The sequence below is a fragment of the Leptosomus discolor genome, chromosome 3, assembly GCF_034619465.1.
Source record: "Leptosomus discolor isolate bLepDis1 chromosome 3, bLepDis1.hap2, whole genome shotgun sequence".
Taxonomy (NCBI): Eukaryota; Metazoa; Chordata; class Aves; order Leptosomiformes; family Leptosomidae; genus Leptosomus; species Leptosomus discolor.
In genome coordinates, this window is record NC_141393.1 from 80,768,672 (window position 1) to 80,787,566 (window position 18,895).

The 18,895-nt window shown below is 38.5% G+C and overlaps 1 protein-coding gene across 1 annotated transcript in view; it reads left to right on the forward strand.

Annotated features, from left to right (window-relative positions):
- Window positions 1-2,780: 2,780 nt before the first annotated feature.
- HFM1 (helicase for meiosis 1) overlaps window positions 2,781-18,895 on the forward strand; it is a 38,066-nt gene continuing 21,951 nt past the window's right edge. The window contains exons 1-12 of the mRNA XM_086463122.1: window positions 2,781-2,851; window positions 3,226-3,347; window positions 7,608-7,655; window positions 8,817-8,887; window positions 11,853-11,985; window positions 14,225-14,376; window positions 14,743-14,820; window positions 14,954-15,115; window positions 15,491-15,691; window positions 15,776-15,864; window positions 16,786-16,829; window positions 16,918-17,019. Coding sequence (XP_086319248.1) covers window positions 2,781-2,851; window positions 3,226-3,347; window positions 7,608-7,655; window positions 8,817-8,887; window positions 11,853-11,985; window positions 14,225-14,376; window positions 14,743-14,820; window positions 14,954-15,115; window positions 15,491-15,691; window positions 15,776-15,864; window positions 16,786-16,829; window positions 16,918-17,019 — 1,273 coding nt within the window. The remainder of the gene's footprint in view (window positions 2,852-3,225; window positions 3,348-7,607; window positions 7,656-8,816; window positions 8,888-11,852; window positions 11,986-14,224; window positions 14,377-14,742; window positions 14,821-14,953; window positions 15,116-15,490; window positions 15,692-15,775; window positions 15,865-16,785; window positions 16,830-16,917; window positions 17,020-18,895) is intronic.

The window sequence follows — 18,895 nt, forward strand, 5'->3', positions numbered from 1 at the left end:
CCCCGCCGCGACGGAACCAAGCCGGACCGGCGGGCTCCCGCGAATTCTGGCGAGCGGCCCTCCGCTGCGGCGGTGCTAGCGAAGCGCCAGGTGGCAGTCGCCGTTCCCGCTCGCTCGGCTGAGGGGCACCGATCGGGCGGCGCTGCCGGGGCGCTGTGGCGCCGCCTTGGCGCCTCCGCGGCCGCCATTTTGCGCGGTGGTGGCGGGAGGCGCTGCTCAGTTGGGAGAGACTCGGTCAGGTTCTCTTTCCTCAGTCGAGGGAGGAGGGCGGGAGAGGGAGCCTGGCTCTGAGGGGGCGGCATAGTGGGTCTCAGGAACAGGGAAGGAGGGCTGTGAGGTGGGGATGGCCGCTGCTCCTTTGGGGCATCTGGCCCACAGCTGGCAGCGAGCAGTTGCAGTTTGGTTGTGACCTTCACTTTGGTCCCCCTGCAGAGAGCACTGAGGTGAAATACAGAGGTCTGAGGAAGGGAATTGGTTTTGTGAGGGAGGTGAAAAGCAAAGGGGCTTCAAAAGTGAGCAAACCCTGTTGTGGCCAGCAGTGTTCGTAGTAAGTCTGTAGTAAGTTGTTTCTTAAAGTAGATATATGAAAGGTCTTTACTTAGAGGAGTTGGCAACCATCTCTTTGTAAGTGTGAATCAGTGGTCTGTGCTCCTGCAAACACCTCCTCATCTCCTCCATTCTGCCATCTTGCATATGCCTTTTGTCAAACAGCATTGGGAGTATGGAACAGGCCCTTGATTCCAGTTCATTTTGGGAGACATGTTTCGCGCCCTTTTTTGTTTTCTTTTTACTTCTTTTAAAAGTCCGGGAGACTTTCCACTATTTCTGGACAGGGGATTTTGAGGGGGGGGTGTCCCAGCTGCCAGCCAGCGAGCAGGTGGATGAATGCAGAACTGCAAAAAGGACTGTTGTGCCAGGGTTTTTCAGTCTCTTAGAATGACCATGACATCTCCTGTCATTTTTATTTACGTTATCGAGCAATTGGAATGAATGCAACCAGTCAAAGAATAAATGACATATAGAGACCAGGGGACTGAAGGGCCTGGGAGATTAAATGTCGTGTATAACAAAGACTGCTCAGGGGTGGGAATCATAAATCCAGATTATTTAAATGGAAGTTGCATAATCATAGATTGATGATTCCCCTCCTAAGGTATGAAAATTACTTCATACTGGTTTGCAGCTCCTTGGAGCTGATAGAGTGGTGGTTATTCAGTTGGATAAGCACTTAATGCAGATAATTACTACTTGAATAGCATCTACTTGATAGTACTCCTGACATTTCTGCTGCCACTACTGATACCCAAGCCTGAGAACTGCTTTAGATTACTGACATTAAAAGCATGTGAAAGCATGGTAGCAAAATTAACCAGCTTTGTTGCGTTTATTAGAGTGATTTATAAATTCTAGATTTATTAGTGTGAAGGGAAAAGTGGCAAAACCTGGCAATGGGGGAGTGGCAGAAATTGGCAGAAGTGGTGTTGCAGATTTACTCTGAAAAGCAGTGTAAAAGGGGCACTGACAGATTTCTTGTTTGAAGTTCTAAAACCTATCTTTTTCACTGTGTTCACAGACAGTTTTGATTACATGCTCTATATTCTGCTGGTATTGTGAAATGTTTTCTGTTTAAAATTTGAAACATTGCTCTGGAATATTTGAAGTTTTACAGCTTCTGTGGAAGAAAAATATTTTTAAAATATTTGATTCACAGCTGACAGTATAGAGTAATTAAGTAAACCTGAATCCTGTTTGCAAAGCGCTCTGTAAGATTTTTTTCATATGTTACTAATGAGATGCTGGAATCCAACAGAAGTGTCGCCTTTGGTTTATCTCTGTAGGTAAAGATGATAACTTTGCCTTCTAATTTTATCACCAGTTTTGGCCTTTATTGAGTTTTATAAGCTGTTGATTTGGTATTTTACCATTTGTTTCAGTGAAGCTAAGAGTTTTGACTCATAAAATCCTTTCTGTGGTGTTCTTTTAGTGAGATGCTTGCTTTTTAAAGTTGGCCTTAAGCAAAATTAAGAGCTGTGAAATCTCTCACACAAACACGTAAAGAAAACATGTCTAATGCCTAGAGTTGGTGCTAAATGAAAAACAGTTAACTGGAATATTTTTAAAACTGGCATATATGATAAATATTTTAGAAATAATCTCTGGTCCTGATGTTTCAGAACAAACCTGTTAACAACATTAAGGAGTTGGGCCCATACTGCAATTATCCAGGTAAGCAATTCGCATGTAGGTTAAAAAAAAATCTGATTTACTCATAAATTAAAATAATTGTTGAGGCTTTTTTAGATAGTAGAATAATTTTATTTTGTAAAAATTGACAGAATCTAATCATAAGAAAGATTGTATTTTTCCATCGGAACAGAAACAATCTGAAAAAAGAATACATAATTTCCAGTTATATAAAGGAATCTTAACATTTTTTTTAGAAATTAAATAATTTAACATAAACTTTATCTGGATCTTCACTCTTGCCCACTTTTTCCCTCTGACATGTGATGGTAATGTAAAGGTTGTTTGAAGTGCTGTCCTACAGGATTTTTTGGTCATAAGTACTAGGAACCATATTTTATCAGGAGACAGATTCTCTTTTTGAAGAATGATAAGGATGCAGGCAAGAGCTCTAAAAGAAAAAAGCATGTAGGAATTAAGTATTGGCACTTTAATAAGCTTTCTATTGCTTATACAGGTTCAATTCTAGTAGTTTCAGTTTCACACTTCCTTGTGATGTTTTTTGCAGATTAAGAGACTTCACATTTGATCTAAAAATGTTCAACTCTGCAGACATGGTGTTTTCATTGGATAATTTGTTTTATGCAAGACCAGATACAAGACAAAGGTAAATCTTTGCTGTGAAATATATATAGTTGCTTTCCTGTTTTTTCCACACTGAATCATTTTACAGCAGAATTATTTTTTTGTAACTCCTTTTTCCGTCTACCAGTAGAAATGTGGGGCTAGAAATGTCCAGGTTCATAACCCATACTTTGAAATGTTTCTCCAGGCCCCATACAGGGCCCTAAGAAATATGGATTAGCAGAAGTTTTGCCTCTTAAATTTTCTGTGATTAAAAATCACACGAATTAAAGAATTAAGAGGGGTTTTTTTCTAGCAGGAGAAGCAGTAGGCTATTTATGACTAGTGATTTTGAGCTAGGTGTTGTGGAGGGTGCTTAAAGAATGCTTTTACCTTGCATTTGTGTGTTAAAAATAGGTATCTAGAAAATGAAGAACCTAAGATTTGGTGTATTGCACCTGCTCCAGCAATTGCTGACATTCCAGCTGCAGAGGAGTTACAGAGGGAACTGGAAAAAAACACAGCCAACTGTCATATGGGTAAAATATCATCGAATAGAATCATGGAATCATTTAGGTTGGAAAAGACCTTTAAACATGGAGTCCAACTGTAAACTTAACACTGCCAAATCCCACTAAGCCATAATATTTGACATTCATTTTGAATGGCTTAACAAATAATTAGCTTGACAGATAATTCCTCATTTCTCTTTTAATGCTGTGAAAGATGAAATATTCTAGGTGTGCAAATATAGATAAAGAATGTGTTTAGTTGAGAGTAATGAACTTACATATGTTTGGAGTCTTAGCAGTCCTCTGGGCATAGACAGGCTACACGTTTACTGTGCAGAACTGGGCAAGGTAAGAAGAATGATCAAAATTTCAGCTGCTCCACATTGTTCCATGAAGCATCATAACACAGTGGGAAGCAGCTGTAAGCATAATGCAACACGTGGATCTGATGACCTGTCTCCCACCCAAGGAACAGAGTTTATATGAACCTAGCTTTCTCCTTCCCTTTTGGGGCTTTTTTCAGATTGCTGTTCAGGAGGCCAAATTTGGATCTGGCCATTGGTTGCTGCTAAGTGGGGTATTCCTTCCAACTAGACATTCAGGATCATCTTAAGGAAATTTATTTGAAAGATTTCAGTTGCTTTTTCTCTGTCAACTGGATTTCTGCATTTCTTAGCTGCTGTGCTGATTGATGATATTCTCTATTTAGGCATTATATTGCTAAGACAGAAGAGGTTTTTTTTCCTACTTCAGGCAACAGCAATTCCATTAAGAGCTACTCATTCAAATAAGCTTTCTGGTGTTTGTAGAATTAGAACTGTTGATGTTATGTCACAAACATGGTAATTTTAAGTTTCTAGATGGATAACACCGAAATTAATAGGCTGTGGAATAGACCTGATCTGTAATCTTGTTGCATCCAATTCCTTATTTCTGCTCTTGCCTGCCTTTTGCTGACAGTAATGCTTGTATGGTCAGCCAGATCAGGACGCCGATCCTACTGAGAGCTAACCCTGCAAAATGCGATAATTAACTGAGATGACTATGAGACCAGCCTGTCAGCGACATCATTACGAATTTTGACTGTTGAGAGTGCAGGGTTTATCTCAGCTGTTTGCAGTGGGAGCTTCAAGCTTGGTCGTTGTGTCATTTTTTTAAAAGACTGTCTTTATTCTGGGACAGGGTGAAGAGCTTTATCTTACAAACTTCTTTATGGTTTTGGGTAATAGTTTTCCTCCATTACTTTGTATAGAAAGCATAAAAGTGACCCTATTTTTAGAACTTTTTAATTCACAACAGATGCATTGCATTCATCATCATGAGTCATAAAATATACGCTTAAGTTCTTGCAATAAGATAGAAATACCAGTTCATATAATATATGTGAATTTGGATTATTCTGTGTGGAAAATATTTAATGAAATTACTATGAATAGGAATATGAATATTAATAGAAATAATATTTTTTTGGTAGGAGAGGGAAAACACCAGAAGTTTATTCAACAATGTAAGAGTAACACTGTGGAGGTGAATGGTAAATCACCAGCACCTGTTCATTCTGGCGTAGCCTCTGAAAAAGAAATGCTCCAATTAAGTGCGGGAGGAAGAGAGAAAATTAGTTTTCGGCATGAAAGTCTGAAAATGGTTTCATTGTTTCTCCCTTCTGACCAAGATAAATCTAAAACAGGAACAGGGGTTTCTCAGCAATGTGGTGCAAATTTTTCACAAAATAAAATATTAAGTAATTTTCTAGAAAACAGCGATGATGAGAGTGCACATTCAACATTAAGAAAAAGGTACGTGTCTAATCAGTTCTGATAATTTATCAACTGTCAGAATCATATGATTATTTTAGTACATTTTTTAAATGCAGAGTTTTGGATCCTTCATATAAAGGTACTTTAACAAGGTTTCAGACACTAATTCTTTTCAGTGTGAGGAAAAAAGATGTTTCTGTTTGGCAATATTCTAGTGCTTAATGTAATTAAATGTCTCCTGAGCTCAGCCTCTTGTATGGGAAAAGTAAGGATGAGGTTTGTTGCTTTAATTTTAAAGAAGTTGTTAGATAAAAAAAGGTTTTTCAAAATACTGGTTTGAGTTCTTTATCCACATGGTAACAAACAAGAAGGCTAAGATCACTTGCTTTTCAGAGCAGAGGTCAGCCAGCCAGGAATACCTTGAGCAGTTCTCAACATGATTTCAGTGCTGCCTGGGAGGAGAGGTTTTGCAGATAAACTCCTCTTCTGTGTGCAGCTCTTCTCATTCCTCAGAACCTGTATGTGTCTCTTAGTTTTAATTATGCAGAGATTGACAGTTAATTTGCTGTTGGGATTCGAGCTGGACAGACAGTTTATTCTTTTGGGTTCTTTCTGGAATGAAAGTAAAGTTAAAATGTGTCTTGAAAGGTGTGTTCATCAGGTAGAAAAGTGTCAGATTAAATGAAGTTAGATACAACCTTTTCTTATGGTTGTATCTTACTAGTTCTGCTTCTAGTACAAACATACATATTTTTCAAATATTAGAGAAACTGTGTAAAATTACAACAAACTAATAAAAATTCTGGATCTTTTACAGCTTATTTAAAAAGTCTGGCTATATGTACAAAAATGCAGAATTTAAAGAGAGTTCTGTGGATGTGAAAGAAATTGATACTTACTCAAATACAAGTGAAAACATGAAAGAAGTGAGAAACGAAGGTTTGTGGAGAAATAATCATCATACTCCGATAACTAAAGACTCAGATTTTACTCTGCATAGGGTACATGATGGGGTCATTGCATCTATAAATGGAATTAAAATGAAATCATTTTCTAATGCTTCAGAGACTCTGGATATGACAGGTAATTATTATTACTCTATTTCAAGAAAAATAGTCCACTGTCTGTCTGTGGTGTATAATAATAATGGGTATCTGTGACCTGAGGCAGAGTGAAGAACACTTTCTCAGCAGGTCAAGGTGAGATAATTGGCTAAACTTGATAGAAGATACTGCAATTCTATGGAACTTAATTGCATTGTTGTTTAATATGAGCTGGGTAAGCAAATGATGAAGAGTCGCGTTTTCAAAAGTGCCAAGTCATGTAGAACTCTTTGAAAATGTCACTTCAAATCAGTTCCCTAAACAAGTTGAAAAAGAGCAGCCTTGTCCCTTCATGTGGTAAATAGTCTCATCTTCATTTGAAACCAGAAATTGAAAATGGAATGTGTGTTTGTGATGTGGCTCGTGCTTGTATCTTTGTAGAAATAGCTTTTATATAGGAAAAATCTGGAAAATGGAGGAAATTGCTAAGAATTTTGATGAAATTATAAAGCACTTTTAATGTATTTTTTTAAAATAGTTTTTAATACATGTGGTTTATTTCTAGATGTTATGCTTTTGGGGACAGGGACTCACTGCGTCCGTGGAATGTACCTTGTGTGCCTGGCTAACTGCTACAGAAATATGGAATAGAAAAATCGTTCTAGCAGAAAACTGTAGGGCAAAGCTGCTTAAGATGGGATTTGGAGGCTGGTGACGAATGGAATTCTGGTTGCCTTCTGGCATTTGTGGGTGAGGGGAGCGCAGGGGACGTCATGGCTTTTCACAGAATCATAGAGTGGTTGGGAAACACTGTCTGCCACAACATTCTTGTATCCAAGTTAGGGCATTAGGAATGGATGGACGACTGCGTGGGTGAAAAAAATGGTTAGGGTGGTGGGTAATGGGTCACACTCTGCCCACGTGCCTGCCACAAGCAGAGTACTGCTGCGGTCTGTCTGGAGGAGCGACCTACCAGGGATCTCAAGAAATTCAGCAGGAAGGAATGCAAAGTCCTGCCCCAGGGAAGGAGAACCCGTGGGGTTCCCCTAGGATGGACTTGCTGGGGGCAGCTCTGCGCCTGGCAAACAGCTGGCTGAACGTGAGCCAGCAGTGTGCCCCAGCAGTAGGGCCGACAGCGTCCCGGGGTTTGGGAATAGAAACAAAGCCAGGAAGTTGAGGGAAGAGATTATCCCCTTCTTGGCACTTTTGAGAACACTACGCACTGCATCAAGTTTTGAGCCTCTGGTACAGGCAAGACATCCTTAAACTGGAGTGAGTTCAGCAAAGGGCCACCAAGATGGTCCTTGCAAATGATGAGCTTGTGACCTCCCTGTCCTGTCCTGTCAGCCCCTTCTGTATCACCTGGACCTTGTTATAGCCTTGTAGCTTCTCAGGGAGCACATAGCTTGGGGTCAGGAAGATGCTTTTTGTGGTTATTGGTTGAAAACAAATCTGGTTTTACAAATTTACTACTTTTATTTCTTTAGGAACTACAGGAAGAAAATTGGAAATTTTGAGGGCTGTTACAGAAATACGTATCCTTGTATTTGCTGTACCTGATTTATTGATTTTATGTATCTGATTGATGCTTTTACGTTTCCAAAATTGCAATGTTTAGTTTGTAGCTATAGGAACTTGTGCATTACGCTGTAATAGTTTTGATTGTAACGTAATGCTGGGAATCAAATGATGAGCAGGTGTCCACCCATTGGAGTTTGAAAGCTAAAATGAAAATAGGACAATATATAGATCATTCATGCCTAAGCAAATGTGTTCTTATTTAAAACATTCAAATTTTATCCTTAAATCTGTTTATTTTTAAAATGTAGGATGAAAAACATTTAGTTGCTTATCTTTATATATTTATATTTAAGTACTTTTATTTCTTGGTTTACTCCTTTTTCTTTTCCTTTTTATTTAGCCTTTTACTGTAATATCAATCTGAGGCCTCAGCAGTTCATTGTTCTTGTGACTGTTGATGTTATGTCTGACTGCGTATATATCCTCAGCCTGATGCCGTGGTTACAGTTAGTCTGCTTGTGTGGTTTCAGTGCAAGCCCAGACAAGGATCAACTCACTCATTTGGATTTGTAATGTAACAGTGCTCTCTTTCCTCTTATTCCTATTTCAGACAAGAATGTTGTTGTCTGAAGAATACACAATAGTAGCAACTGAAAATATCTTTAAAACCACTGTCAGCACTAAGATCGTAGGTGAATTTCTTTGCTAGTTATGACTGGATGTACAGTGTTGTGCTAATTAATCTGTGCTATATTACAAATAGAATGTGGCTGTTGATGCTTTAGATATGCTGACGGCAGCGCTCTGCTTGCTCTCGCATCTGGTTTGCAGTGTAGAATAAAGCTTTTGTCCCTTGCAGTTTCACATTCCATAACCCTATGCCATTCCATGACGCCATTGCCAGGGAGGAGGTTCTTGATTATTGGTATAATCCTGACACCTCTCAAATAGGTAGTGGATTTTTGGTGAATATGGCACACCAAAAATCTTAAGTAAAGCTACTAAATCATTTAATAGGTTGCATTTTGATAATTTTTTACAAGCCTGTATCAGGGAAGGATTGCTGCATATGTTTTAAGTTTGCAGTTAAATTACAAAAAAGAGATGCATTTACAGTTCTGAAACAAATTTTATGATTTTCACTGTACTGTTTCCAATTCCTTAATGCCGTCAAGCAACCCAATTTAGAAGTATTTTTAAGGAGTTCCCATATTTTAACTATGCACAGTCTAAAGCTTTGGATGATGTAAGTATGAAACAGTTGCAGCTGCAAGTAGTACTTTGTAGGTAAATTTAAATGATACTTTGATATTCAGAACTTAAAAGGGGTTAGAAAACTGTAATATCTCTAGAACCTCTTCCTGGAACAGTCAAGCAGGGTTGTGCTCAGCTGGGAGAAGAGACCAGAACTTGAAAAACTGTTTTTCTCAGTTTTAAATACATTTGTGTGAAGATGGGAATTATATGTGTATTTACACGTACAGGTTAGTAATACTTTTTTAATGATTCTCACAGAAAGATTAAGAAAAGCAGAACTTTAAAGAAGGTTGTCCTTTTGGAGAAGTGATGTTTGCCTGTACCCTTTTTAGCAGCTATGCTCTTTCTTTAAAACCTGAAACTTATTTTGAAAGCAACTGATTTGAGAAAGATTGTAGTACAGGTATTGCAGAGAGGAGATACAGGGTCTGTCAGAGGCTCCAACAGGGCATTTGAAATTTTTGTTCAACTCTAAGGGAAATCCCAGTGTCCCTGACAAACGTTTCTAAGCATGTTTTTTAAGCTACTTTTGATGTTGTGAATGTTTTTTTTGAATTTCTTATTCACTAAGTAATGTTTTATAAAGAGAAGATTTTAAGAATGGTGTTTGTATGAGCAGAATAATCTTGTACTTAAATTATGTGAGGAGCTCTATTTTTGCCTTTTCCCCTTATTTTTAGTTTTATGCATAGATTTGGGGTATTTTTCCTTACTTCCAAATTTGTGTTTATTTTCTGATGAGTGTTACACATCACATTGGCCTGTAAAATAATCTTGTGTGGCTCTGTTCCTAGAATAATGGAAAACCACAGCTGTAGGCAAGATTTGCTTTCATGAAAGTTGCAAACCCAGAGTGAATTCTCGGGGCAATAATTTTTAAACAATGAAAAAAAATAATCTTTTTTTTTGAATGCCTGATGTATTGGTACTCCTAAATATAAAGTTGTTTGCAAGGTACCAGGAAGGACAAGGTTTGCTTAGGACTCATGTGTAAGACATGACATGTTGTTAAAAAATTAAGAGAAATCTGCATATTAAAAAGATAATGGTCTTGGGGGTTTTTTTTGGTTGATTTTGTGGGTTGTTTTTTTTTTTTTTTAATTCATTAAGCTTGCAAAATTTAACTAGGCAGCAACTCTTTGGTTCCAAGAAATGAGTTGTAAGCATTCCACTTGGTAGAATTTCTCTGGTTGATTCACAGTGAATGTTACAAAGGATTATTTAACAAAAATCAAGTAAAATTTTGTATTCATACAGCATTCATACTTCATTGATTTTTGTGAGCATTGGGACACTGGGAATGGTAGATGAAGAGCACAGGTAATTCCTGCAACAGTTCAGCAGTACTGTCAGTGTCAGGCGTTGCTACAGTTATTTATAAATCAAGTGTTAGGTGATTCCCGTTCTTCCTTGTGAGCTCCTAACAGTCATAGAATAGTTTTAGAGCATTGACAGCTAGAAGGAAGGAAGAAAGAATGAGAATAGAATCATAGAATCATTAGGTTGGAAGAGACCTCTGAGATCATCTAGTCCAACCATTGGCCCAACACCACCGTGCTGACTAAACCATGTCCTGAAGTGCCACGTCTACATGTTTTTTGAACACCTCCAGGGATGGTGACTCCACCACTTCCCTGGGCAGCCTGTTCCAATGTTTCACTACTCTTTTGGTAATGAAACTTTTCCTAATGTCTAATCTAAACCTCCCCTGGCACAACTTGAGGCCATTTCCCCTTGTTCTATCACTTGTTACTTGGGAGAAGAGACGGGCCCCCACCTCACTACACCCTCCTTTCAGGCAATTGCAGAGAGCGATAAGATCTCCCCTCAGCCTCCTCTTCTCCAGACTAAACAACCCCAGGTCCCTCAGCTGCTCCTCACCAGACCTGTTCTCCAGACCCTTCACCAGCTTCGTTGCCCTTCTCTGGACACGCTCCAGCACCTCGATGTCTTTCTTGGAGTGAGGGGCCCCAAACTGCACACGGGATTCGAGGTACGGCCTCACCAGTGCCAAGTACAGGGGCACCATCACCTCCCTGCTCCTGCTGGCACGTTATTTCTGATAGAAGCCAGGATGCTGTTGGCCTTCTTGGCCACCTGGACACACCGCTGGCTCATGTTCAGCTGGTTGTTGATGAACACCCCCAGGTCCTTTTCCGCCAGGCAGCTTTCTGGTCACTGACCCCCAAGCCTGTAGCATTGCGCGGGGTTGTTGTGACCCAAGTGCAGGACCCGGCACTTGGCCTTGTTGAACCCCAAAGGAGAATCCATCAGGCGTTGGGAAGGAAGGAAGCTGCATAGAGCGTGCTGCATGGAGAGAGGATGGGTGAGTGACGCTGCAGAGGAGGGAGGAGAATAGAGTCAACCCGACTGGAGGAAAATGAGGGAACCTGGCATGGACATACCTGTCTTCTAAGATGGTGGAGGATAGAATGTGGGGGAAGGAAGGAGAGAAGCATAGTCACACAAAACCTACTTTTGTCATTATTGAAAACTTAACGTTCTATTAAAATCACATGTATTCCACAATGTTGGAATTTTGAATGCAGATTGAATTACAGAAGGAAAACAAATTGCACTTTGGATCTGAGCACAAAATACCTCTTTCTGATGAGCCTGTTTGGTTGCATTTGGGCATGGGCAGTGATTCTGTATTAATGTCATCTAAGGCTAGATACTGGGTTTTTTGTTGGTCACAGAATGGTGGACTTCATTCCATAATAACCTGAGATGAACAGTGCCTCATTTACATTTCTGTGGCAGATGTGTAGCAGAAGATGTTCTTTCTTTTGCTGTAATTTAAAGTTCCCAAGATCTTTTAGAGGTCTCTCTCTATACATATCAGTGTAATAATAATTTCCTGCGTCCTTTTACCCTAGACAATGCTTTTGGAATGTATGAATAGGTACAATGGCTAGCTGTATTATATTTACTGCTTTGCAATTCTTTTCTAGCTTCTTTATACAGATAGGAATTTTGTGATTTCTGCTCCAACCGGCTCTGGAAAAACTGTAATGTTCGAGCTAGCTATTACAAGATTACTCATGGAAGCCCCACTGCCTTGGTTAAATATTAAAGTTGTTTACAGTAAGTATTATGCAGCTTTAAACATTTTGGTGACAGCAGCAGAAAATGTCGTTCTGTAAATGTGGAGATCTGGAGTGAGTGCTTTAATAATATTGAAGTTAAATATGTTAAGAAATTGTGACCTGCCTCATTCTTTAAGAAATTGGTTCTGTTAAGGTTTGTTTATTTGTGATACCATTGTAAGTGTTGTTAAAATTAACGGCACTGTGTAATTGTAATGTTCAGCATTGCCTATAAAAATAAGAAGAATCTTGTGAAGAGTTTGTCCTCTAAGAAGGCAAGACGTACACGAAAAAGAAAGAAAGAAGCAAAGAAACTAAAAGGAATACTTAGTGGCGGAGCCAGAAATCATATGGATTCTTTTGTATGCCTGTCTGTTGCTCTGAGATGAGGATCAGATTTTCCAGTATTCACTGACCTGGCAAGGTTTCATGCTGACTGTTGGTGTCTGTCTACTAGTTCAGAGTCAACAGAGGTGTGATCTGTGTGAATTTAATTGATCTGTACAGGAACTAATGAAAATACTCAAAGATAGTCACAACCATTACACTTTTTTTCTTTCCTTCCTGGAGAGCTGAGTTCATATTATGTAAATCAGATTAAATTGGTGGTTTTGTCCCAGATTTAATTAATTTATAGTGATATGTTTGTCAGTCTTTTTATTAATGGTTAATCTTTATATTTACAGAAGTTTCAGCCTAATTTTTTTTTTAAATCCAATGTGTTCAAATTCTTACAATAAAGCTAGTGCTGATTTAGAGTTTACTCTGTATTGTAAACAGATCTTTTGTAAACAGGCATGTATTCTAGTTTCTCTGTCAGCGGATCGAGGTGGAGAATTTCAGTGTACTCTAATGTTTTTTATGGCCTTAGTAGAATTGGTACAAAGGAAGCAGTTACCTGCTGGTGGAATTAGATCTGCTGACCTTTCCAGGTTCAGCAGGGATGGAGAAGGAGCCATGTCAGTTTTCTGAATGCTGGAGCAGAGGTGTTAATCAGATTTTGTACTGCTGGAGTGTGCTCTGGTACCTGGTTCCTCAGTGGCCCCGTGTATGTGAACTCTCTTGCAGTAGCTGTGTAAATTAGAGTTGTTTCCCAGTAGCTTTCACACATGCTAAGGATTGGTGGCTGAAGTTCTGGGAGCAATCACTGACTTCCTGCATTCTTGCATACAAAAGATTATTGCTTTTGCAACTTTGTGAGTTACTTGCTGGCAGCTTAATCAGTTTGCTGGAGCTAGTGATTTCCTCTGCTTTGTAGGCCACTGATATGATCGTGAGATTTCACACCTCTTTCTGAAGCAGAAACTGGTTCTTTAAATCTCTTCATCTTAGGGGTCACTTGTCAACTGGTATGTGGAAACGGTTTGCATTCCAGTGGCTCTAACTAGCCTCGAATGTAATACTGCAAGATCTATTTTATTACTGCTGGTTTAGGATCACGTGTAGATCACTACTTCTTTCATTTAAATCGCTGCATTTTCTACATAGATTACGTAATATAGACTTACATATGTTGGTACTATCAGTCCTTGTGGATAATTATTTCTGATTTCTAGAAATCAGCCTCAATCTGCAAAATGATAGTATGTATCCCTGGTGAAAAAAGAAAATTTATGAAGAAATAGATTTAGGAGTTTGTTCATGAGGACCAGCATCAGAACTTCTACCTGCTGTGTTAGCTGCTCAGTATTGACCCTGACTACACTTAACTGTACATTTGGTTTGGATAGATTTTTATTTCTTCTGGTATTCTGTCTCTTGCTTGTGGATGGTTTCTCTTTTATAACTCCTTTTCTCTCTGAATACAGACTGTTCAAATCATTCTGAACAGGCAAAAGGCTGGTATTTGTATGATCTTCCATTAGAAAAGATATATTTACTGTGGTTTCTTCCATCTGTGAGAAAACCTTTGATAGTTGAATGATTGTTTCCATGTGGGATTGAGGGAAGAAATTGGTATTAAGCGAGGGCATAAATAACCTTAATTAAAGGGTTCTGTTTCTGATTGCTGATAGGGAAGAACTGGGGCCCAAAGCTCAACGTTAGTCTGTGCATGTGGAATGGGATAATAAGGATAATACCAGTTACGAATTTTATGGTTCTGGGAGCAAAGCTGAAAATGAGAGAAATTAAATTCAAGAAGACATCTTCAAAATGTATGCATTTAGCATCTTCAGCGATACAGTCGAAGATTTGCTTTTCCTGACGTAACTCTGATTACTTTGTGTTATTTTTAGTGGCTCCAATAAAAGCTCTGTGCAGTCAGCGTTTTGATGATTGGAAAGAAAAATTTGGACCTATAGGACTCAGCTGCAAAGAACTGACAGGAGATACAGTGATGGATGATTTATTTGAAATACATCATGCTCACATTATTATCACTACACCTGTAGGTTTCAATCCCAATTCTTTCAAAAACCTAGAAGGAGCAGACATTAGTAGTCTACTAATTGTATGCTACTAGGGCTGCACCTTTTTTTTTTTTTTGGTGTAATAAGTAGTAATTTTATGATCCTTATGCTTGCCTGCACACTGCTGTGCAAAATATTAGTTCATATAGACAACAGTTAGTCATGTAATAATGTGCCAGATGAAACCTACATGGCATTAACTTGAATTAATTTAACCAATTTTATTTAAAGATTTTTTTAAAAGTTTAGGCAGGTCTGCCTGTACTGTACTTCTGGTGTATGTTGGCCTTTAAACCATCTTTCACCTTCTGTCCTCCTTTTGTTGTCTTGTTTTCTTCTGCTAGGAAAAATGGGATAGCATGACTAGAAGGTGGAGAGACAACTCTATGGTCCAGCTTGTACGACTGTTTCTTATTGATGAGGTAAGAAAATTAATGTTTTATATGCCCTATTTTTGTTCTTGAAGATAAAAGGAAACTCAGAAAATATAATATTTAACACATGTATAGATTGTAACTGGAAAATACTTAGCAAATCTTTTAAAATCCCTAATAGGTGCATGTTATAAAGGACGAAAGCCGTGGGGCAACATTAGAAGTTGTAGTCAGTCGGATGAAGACTGTTCAGTCTTCTCTTTGGCGTCTTTCAGAGAATCATGACATTGTTCCTCCCTTGAGATTTGTAGCTGTTTCTGCAACAATCCCAAATGCTGAAGATGTAAGAGTTACATTTAAACTGTATTTTATTTAATGTTGTTGTATTTTATAAAATTTACCTGGAGTTATAAATTCAGATTGATTACAAAGTTGTCATTCTGAAACTGTCAGCCAGAGACAGCCGTGAGGTTGATGTTAATGTGACAAATCAGACAAGTATGGACATGCTTCAGTTTTAGATTTCTGTTGTGATTGTTGTCTCTTAAGTACAAATCACAACAGGCTTGAGATTTCAGTCCGAATTATATTGGTCCTGTAAATGTGTTAATAGTTTATGTGTGACAAAAGCTAAGTTAATTATTGTGTGATGCGGTTAGAGCAGAGTGTGATGAAAGCAGAAATTTATTATTTCCCTTCTGTTTCTTCTTTTTTAAAGATTGCAGAATGGCTTTCAGATAGTAGGATGTCTGCTGTATGTCTGAAAATAGATGAGGATCAACGGCCGGTGAAGCTACGCAAAATTGTTCTTGGTTTTCCTTGCAGCGACAATCTGACAGAATTCAAATTTGACTTAACTCTTAACTACAAGATAGCCGGTATTATACAAACATACTCGGAACAAAAGCCAGCACTTGTGGTACACCAGCTTTTTTTTCATCACATTTGAAATCGTTTCTTTCTTAAAAGTGTTGATTCAAAAAAAATCTTTTCTTATTTATAGTTTTGTGCCACAAGAAAAGGAGTACAGCAGGCTGCTTCTGTTCTTGCAAAAGATGCTAAATTTCTACTGAGTGTAGAACAGAAACAAAGGTATTTTTGTATTTGAGTTGTTAATAAGGGTTTGGGTGTTTTAGTAAAACTGTGACATCTGTGAAGAAAGCTGTTGAGCTAATGCAATTTCTAGCTGAGGAGTCTCTGCCACAAAATCATCATCACAGTTGACATTCTTTTTGGTAAATTGGTGCTCTTGTTGGGAGGCTTTATTTGCTTCTCAGATTTTTGGGGTACTGTTCACAAACATGAAGTTGTTTCTGAAAGCTGCTTTCTAAACAGACAAATTTTAATTCCTGTGGACCTATAAGGCCTTGTAGTGCAAAGATTAAGCATATGCATAGTTGGATTGGGTGTGGTCTTACTAGTGTTACAAGTGAGCCGCAAGAAGTCTTTGCGTTATCAGATACCTTTACTAAATACAGCCCTGACCCGTATTAATTATTATTTACTTCAGGGTTGCCTAGTCGTGGCAGCTGCAGAAACTACTTCCTGATTTTGCACCTCAAACAGGGTCATCTTTGCTTTATGTGAACAATACATCTAGACCGTAGGGTGTGACTTGGCGAGATGACTGGGCTGGAAAGGCTGCAACAGCTACCCCAGAGAGTCAGTTTGTTCCCTTTGTGAAGATGGGAAAGGTGGTGGTTGAAAATATGCAAAGAATGTATATTTTAAAAGTTATTTTAAGACTATGTTCTTTTGATGGTCTAACATATAGTTGAAAACTAAGAGCATCCTTAAAAAGCACAAATGCAGTAGGACTGTGGGAAAGTATGTAACAAATGTACATGTCAAGCAATACATCTTACGATCTTTCCTGGGGTAACTATATCTAGTTCCATATGAAGCTTTATTTTTGCTTTTTAAAACCACATTTTTGTCTTTGTATATTATGCTTACATTAGTGAATTTGTTTTGTGATTTTGAAGTATTCTTTTATTCTTTTGTGTTGCATAGATTACAGAGGTCGGCAAATTCATTGAAAGATTCCAAACTGAGAGGTAACTATAACCTACTGCTCTGCTCTGTGAAGGAATACTTGCTTAGGTAACCTTAGTCAAGTGATGGATATAATAATTTCATTATCAGATCTTTTGATGTACGGTGTGGCTTATCATCATGCGGGTATGGAGGTATCTGACAGAAGAATAATTGAAGGAGCTTTTACTGTAGGAGACTTACCAGTACTTTGTAAGTAAATTTAACTTTGAAAGTCAAAATGTTGTTAATGTGTCCTGAAAAGATTGCAGTTTGGCAGCGCTAATATTTTATGATTCTCTATTTTGTTTAACCTTTGGAATTACTTTGTGAGATGCAGATAAAGATGTGTTTGTGTTTCGCGTGCACTTTTACCCTGTGAGTGTACATATGCCCTGTTACTAAAGACGATAGAACTTGTCTTCTTTTCAGCATACACGGGGGTCATCCTCCCCCATATGTCTCTGTCAGTCTGGCCCTGTCCGTTTCCCTTTCGTACCACTGAGCCATGAGTTGAGGTGGAACTCTCTGCTAGTGTGTCTCTCCTCAGAGCTCACATGATGTTTTCTTTGTCTGTGTCCTTTGCAGCAGTGACTTCCCTGAAGGTAATCTTTTACATTGATGCTTCTTAGATGGGAAGGATAATATTTTCAAACTCCCATGCAAGGTGTTTTGACTGATGGGGAGGTTCCTAAGAAGTATTCCATCTGCTGTGACCTGAAATGAGAAGGTGTCTTGTTTGAGACCATCACGTCTCATCTCATCAAGGCTTTCTTTTTCTAGTAAAAAAGATTCAGACCCTATGGGGAATTGTCTGTGTGGTTCACGTACAACACTGAAAGATTAATGGATTTTTGCTTTCCTGTACAATGGTCATGACTCACTATGAAAATTTAAGGTAGATACCCTACTGTGATCTGGCAGCTTTGCTAGAGTTGCAGTGTCCATGGTATTAAAAAGTCTCTGCATCCCTGCAACCTACTGTACTTTGGTTGCCCGGTGCGCTGTGTGTGGCTTTGCCAACTGCGGTACCATTTCTGAAACCCCAGGAGACTGTGGTTCTACAAGTGCTCTTTGCAAAAATAGTAGTGACACAGGGTCTCAAAGTTGAGCACAATGTGAATGTGCACACGGACTACCACTGAAAGAACAGAAAGTTGCGTATTGGTACTGAAGTCCTTTGAAATTTATAGTTTGTATAAATATTTCAGAATCATCTTGAGGTACTAGAATTACATTTCTACAACTGAGGGGAAACTGGAAGAGTACGGGGCATGTTCCACTTTATGTGTCTGTGAGCGTAACAGGGGTTGGGGTTTTAACACACCTTTTGGAGATATTGCCAAGGGGAAAAATTCTTTGATTTTGAAGTAGAGTGTACGTATACTCACTGCTTGTCTGTGTGGATATACATGGGCTGAAGCTCTGATTGCACTGCTAAGTAACCTTCTTTGCAACTTTTTTATGGTTACGTCATTTTGCTTTGACAAATTTCCCATTTTGCATACCATCAAAATACGAAAAACGTTAATATCCTCACAAGATGGTGTGGTTATGCCTTTAGATTGGATTCTTCTTTCCTGATGCATCTATAATTACTAATTTTAGTTCTTTCATTTCAAAAAAGAATTGGAAAATTCATTAATACTTTGTTTTCCTAGTGAAATAGTTGTATCAGTTGGCCTGTGTAGCTGTCTGTCCATATTCAATTCCTGCTGCCCCATATGTTTGTCAGACAAAGTGAATTAGAAAATAGGAGCGTGAGAGAATTTGCCACAAACTTTGGTGTTTTCCATGTGAGAGTGTGTATTGGTGCAGTACTGTGATAGTATTGGTGATGATTCTGGTTTGGTACCACGGATATAAACAATGCTAATGACTGGTGACTTGAAAAAAAAAACTCTTAAAGATATTGATCACTACAAAGCAAGATGAATTCATGGCTGTAGTCAAGTATCTATCTATGAAGAAATACAAATAACGTTTCTTCAGTGTCTGTGTGTTATATTGAAGACTGACAGGATTCTGGATTATCTCCAAATGTTAAGGAGTGTTTAAATAAAAATACGTGTGATGTAATTAGTTAAAG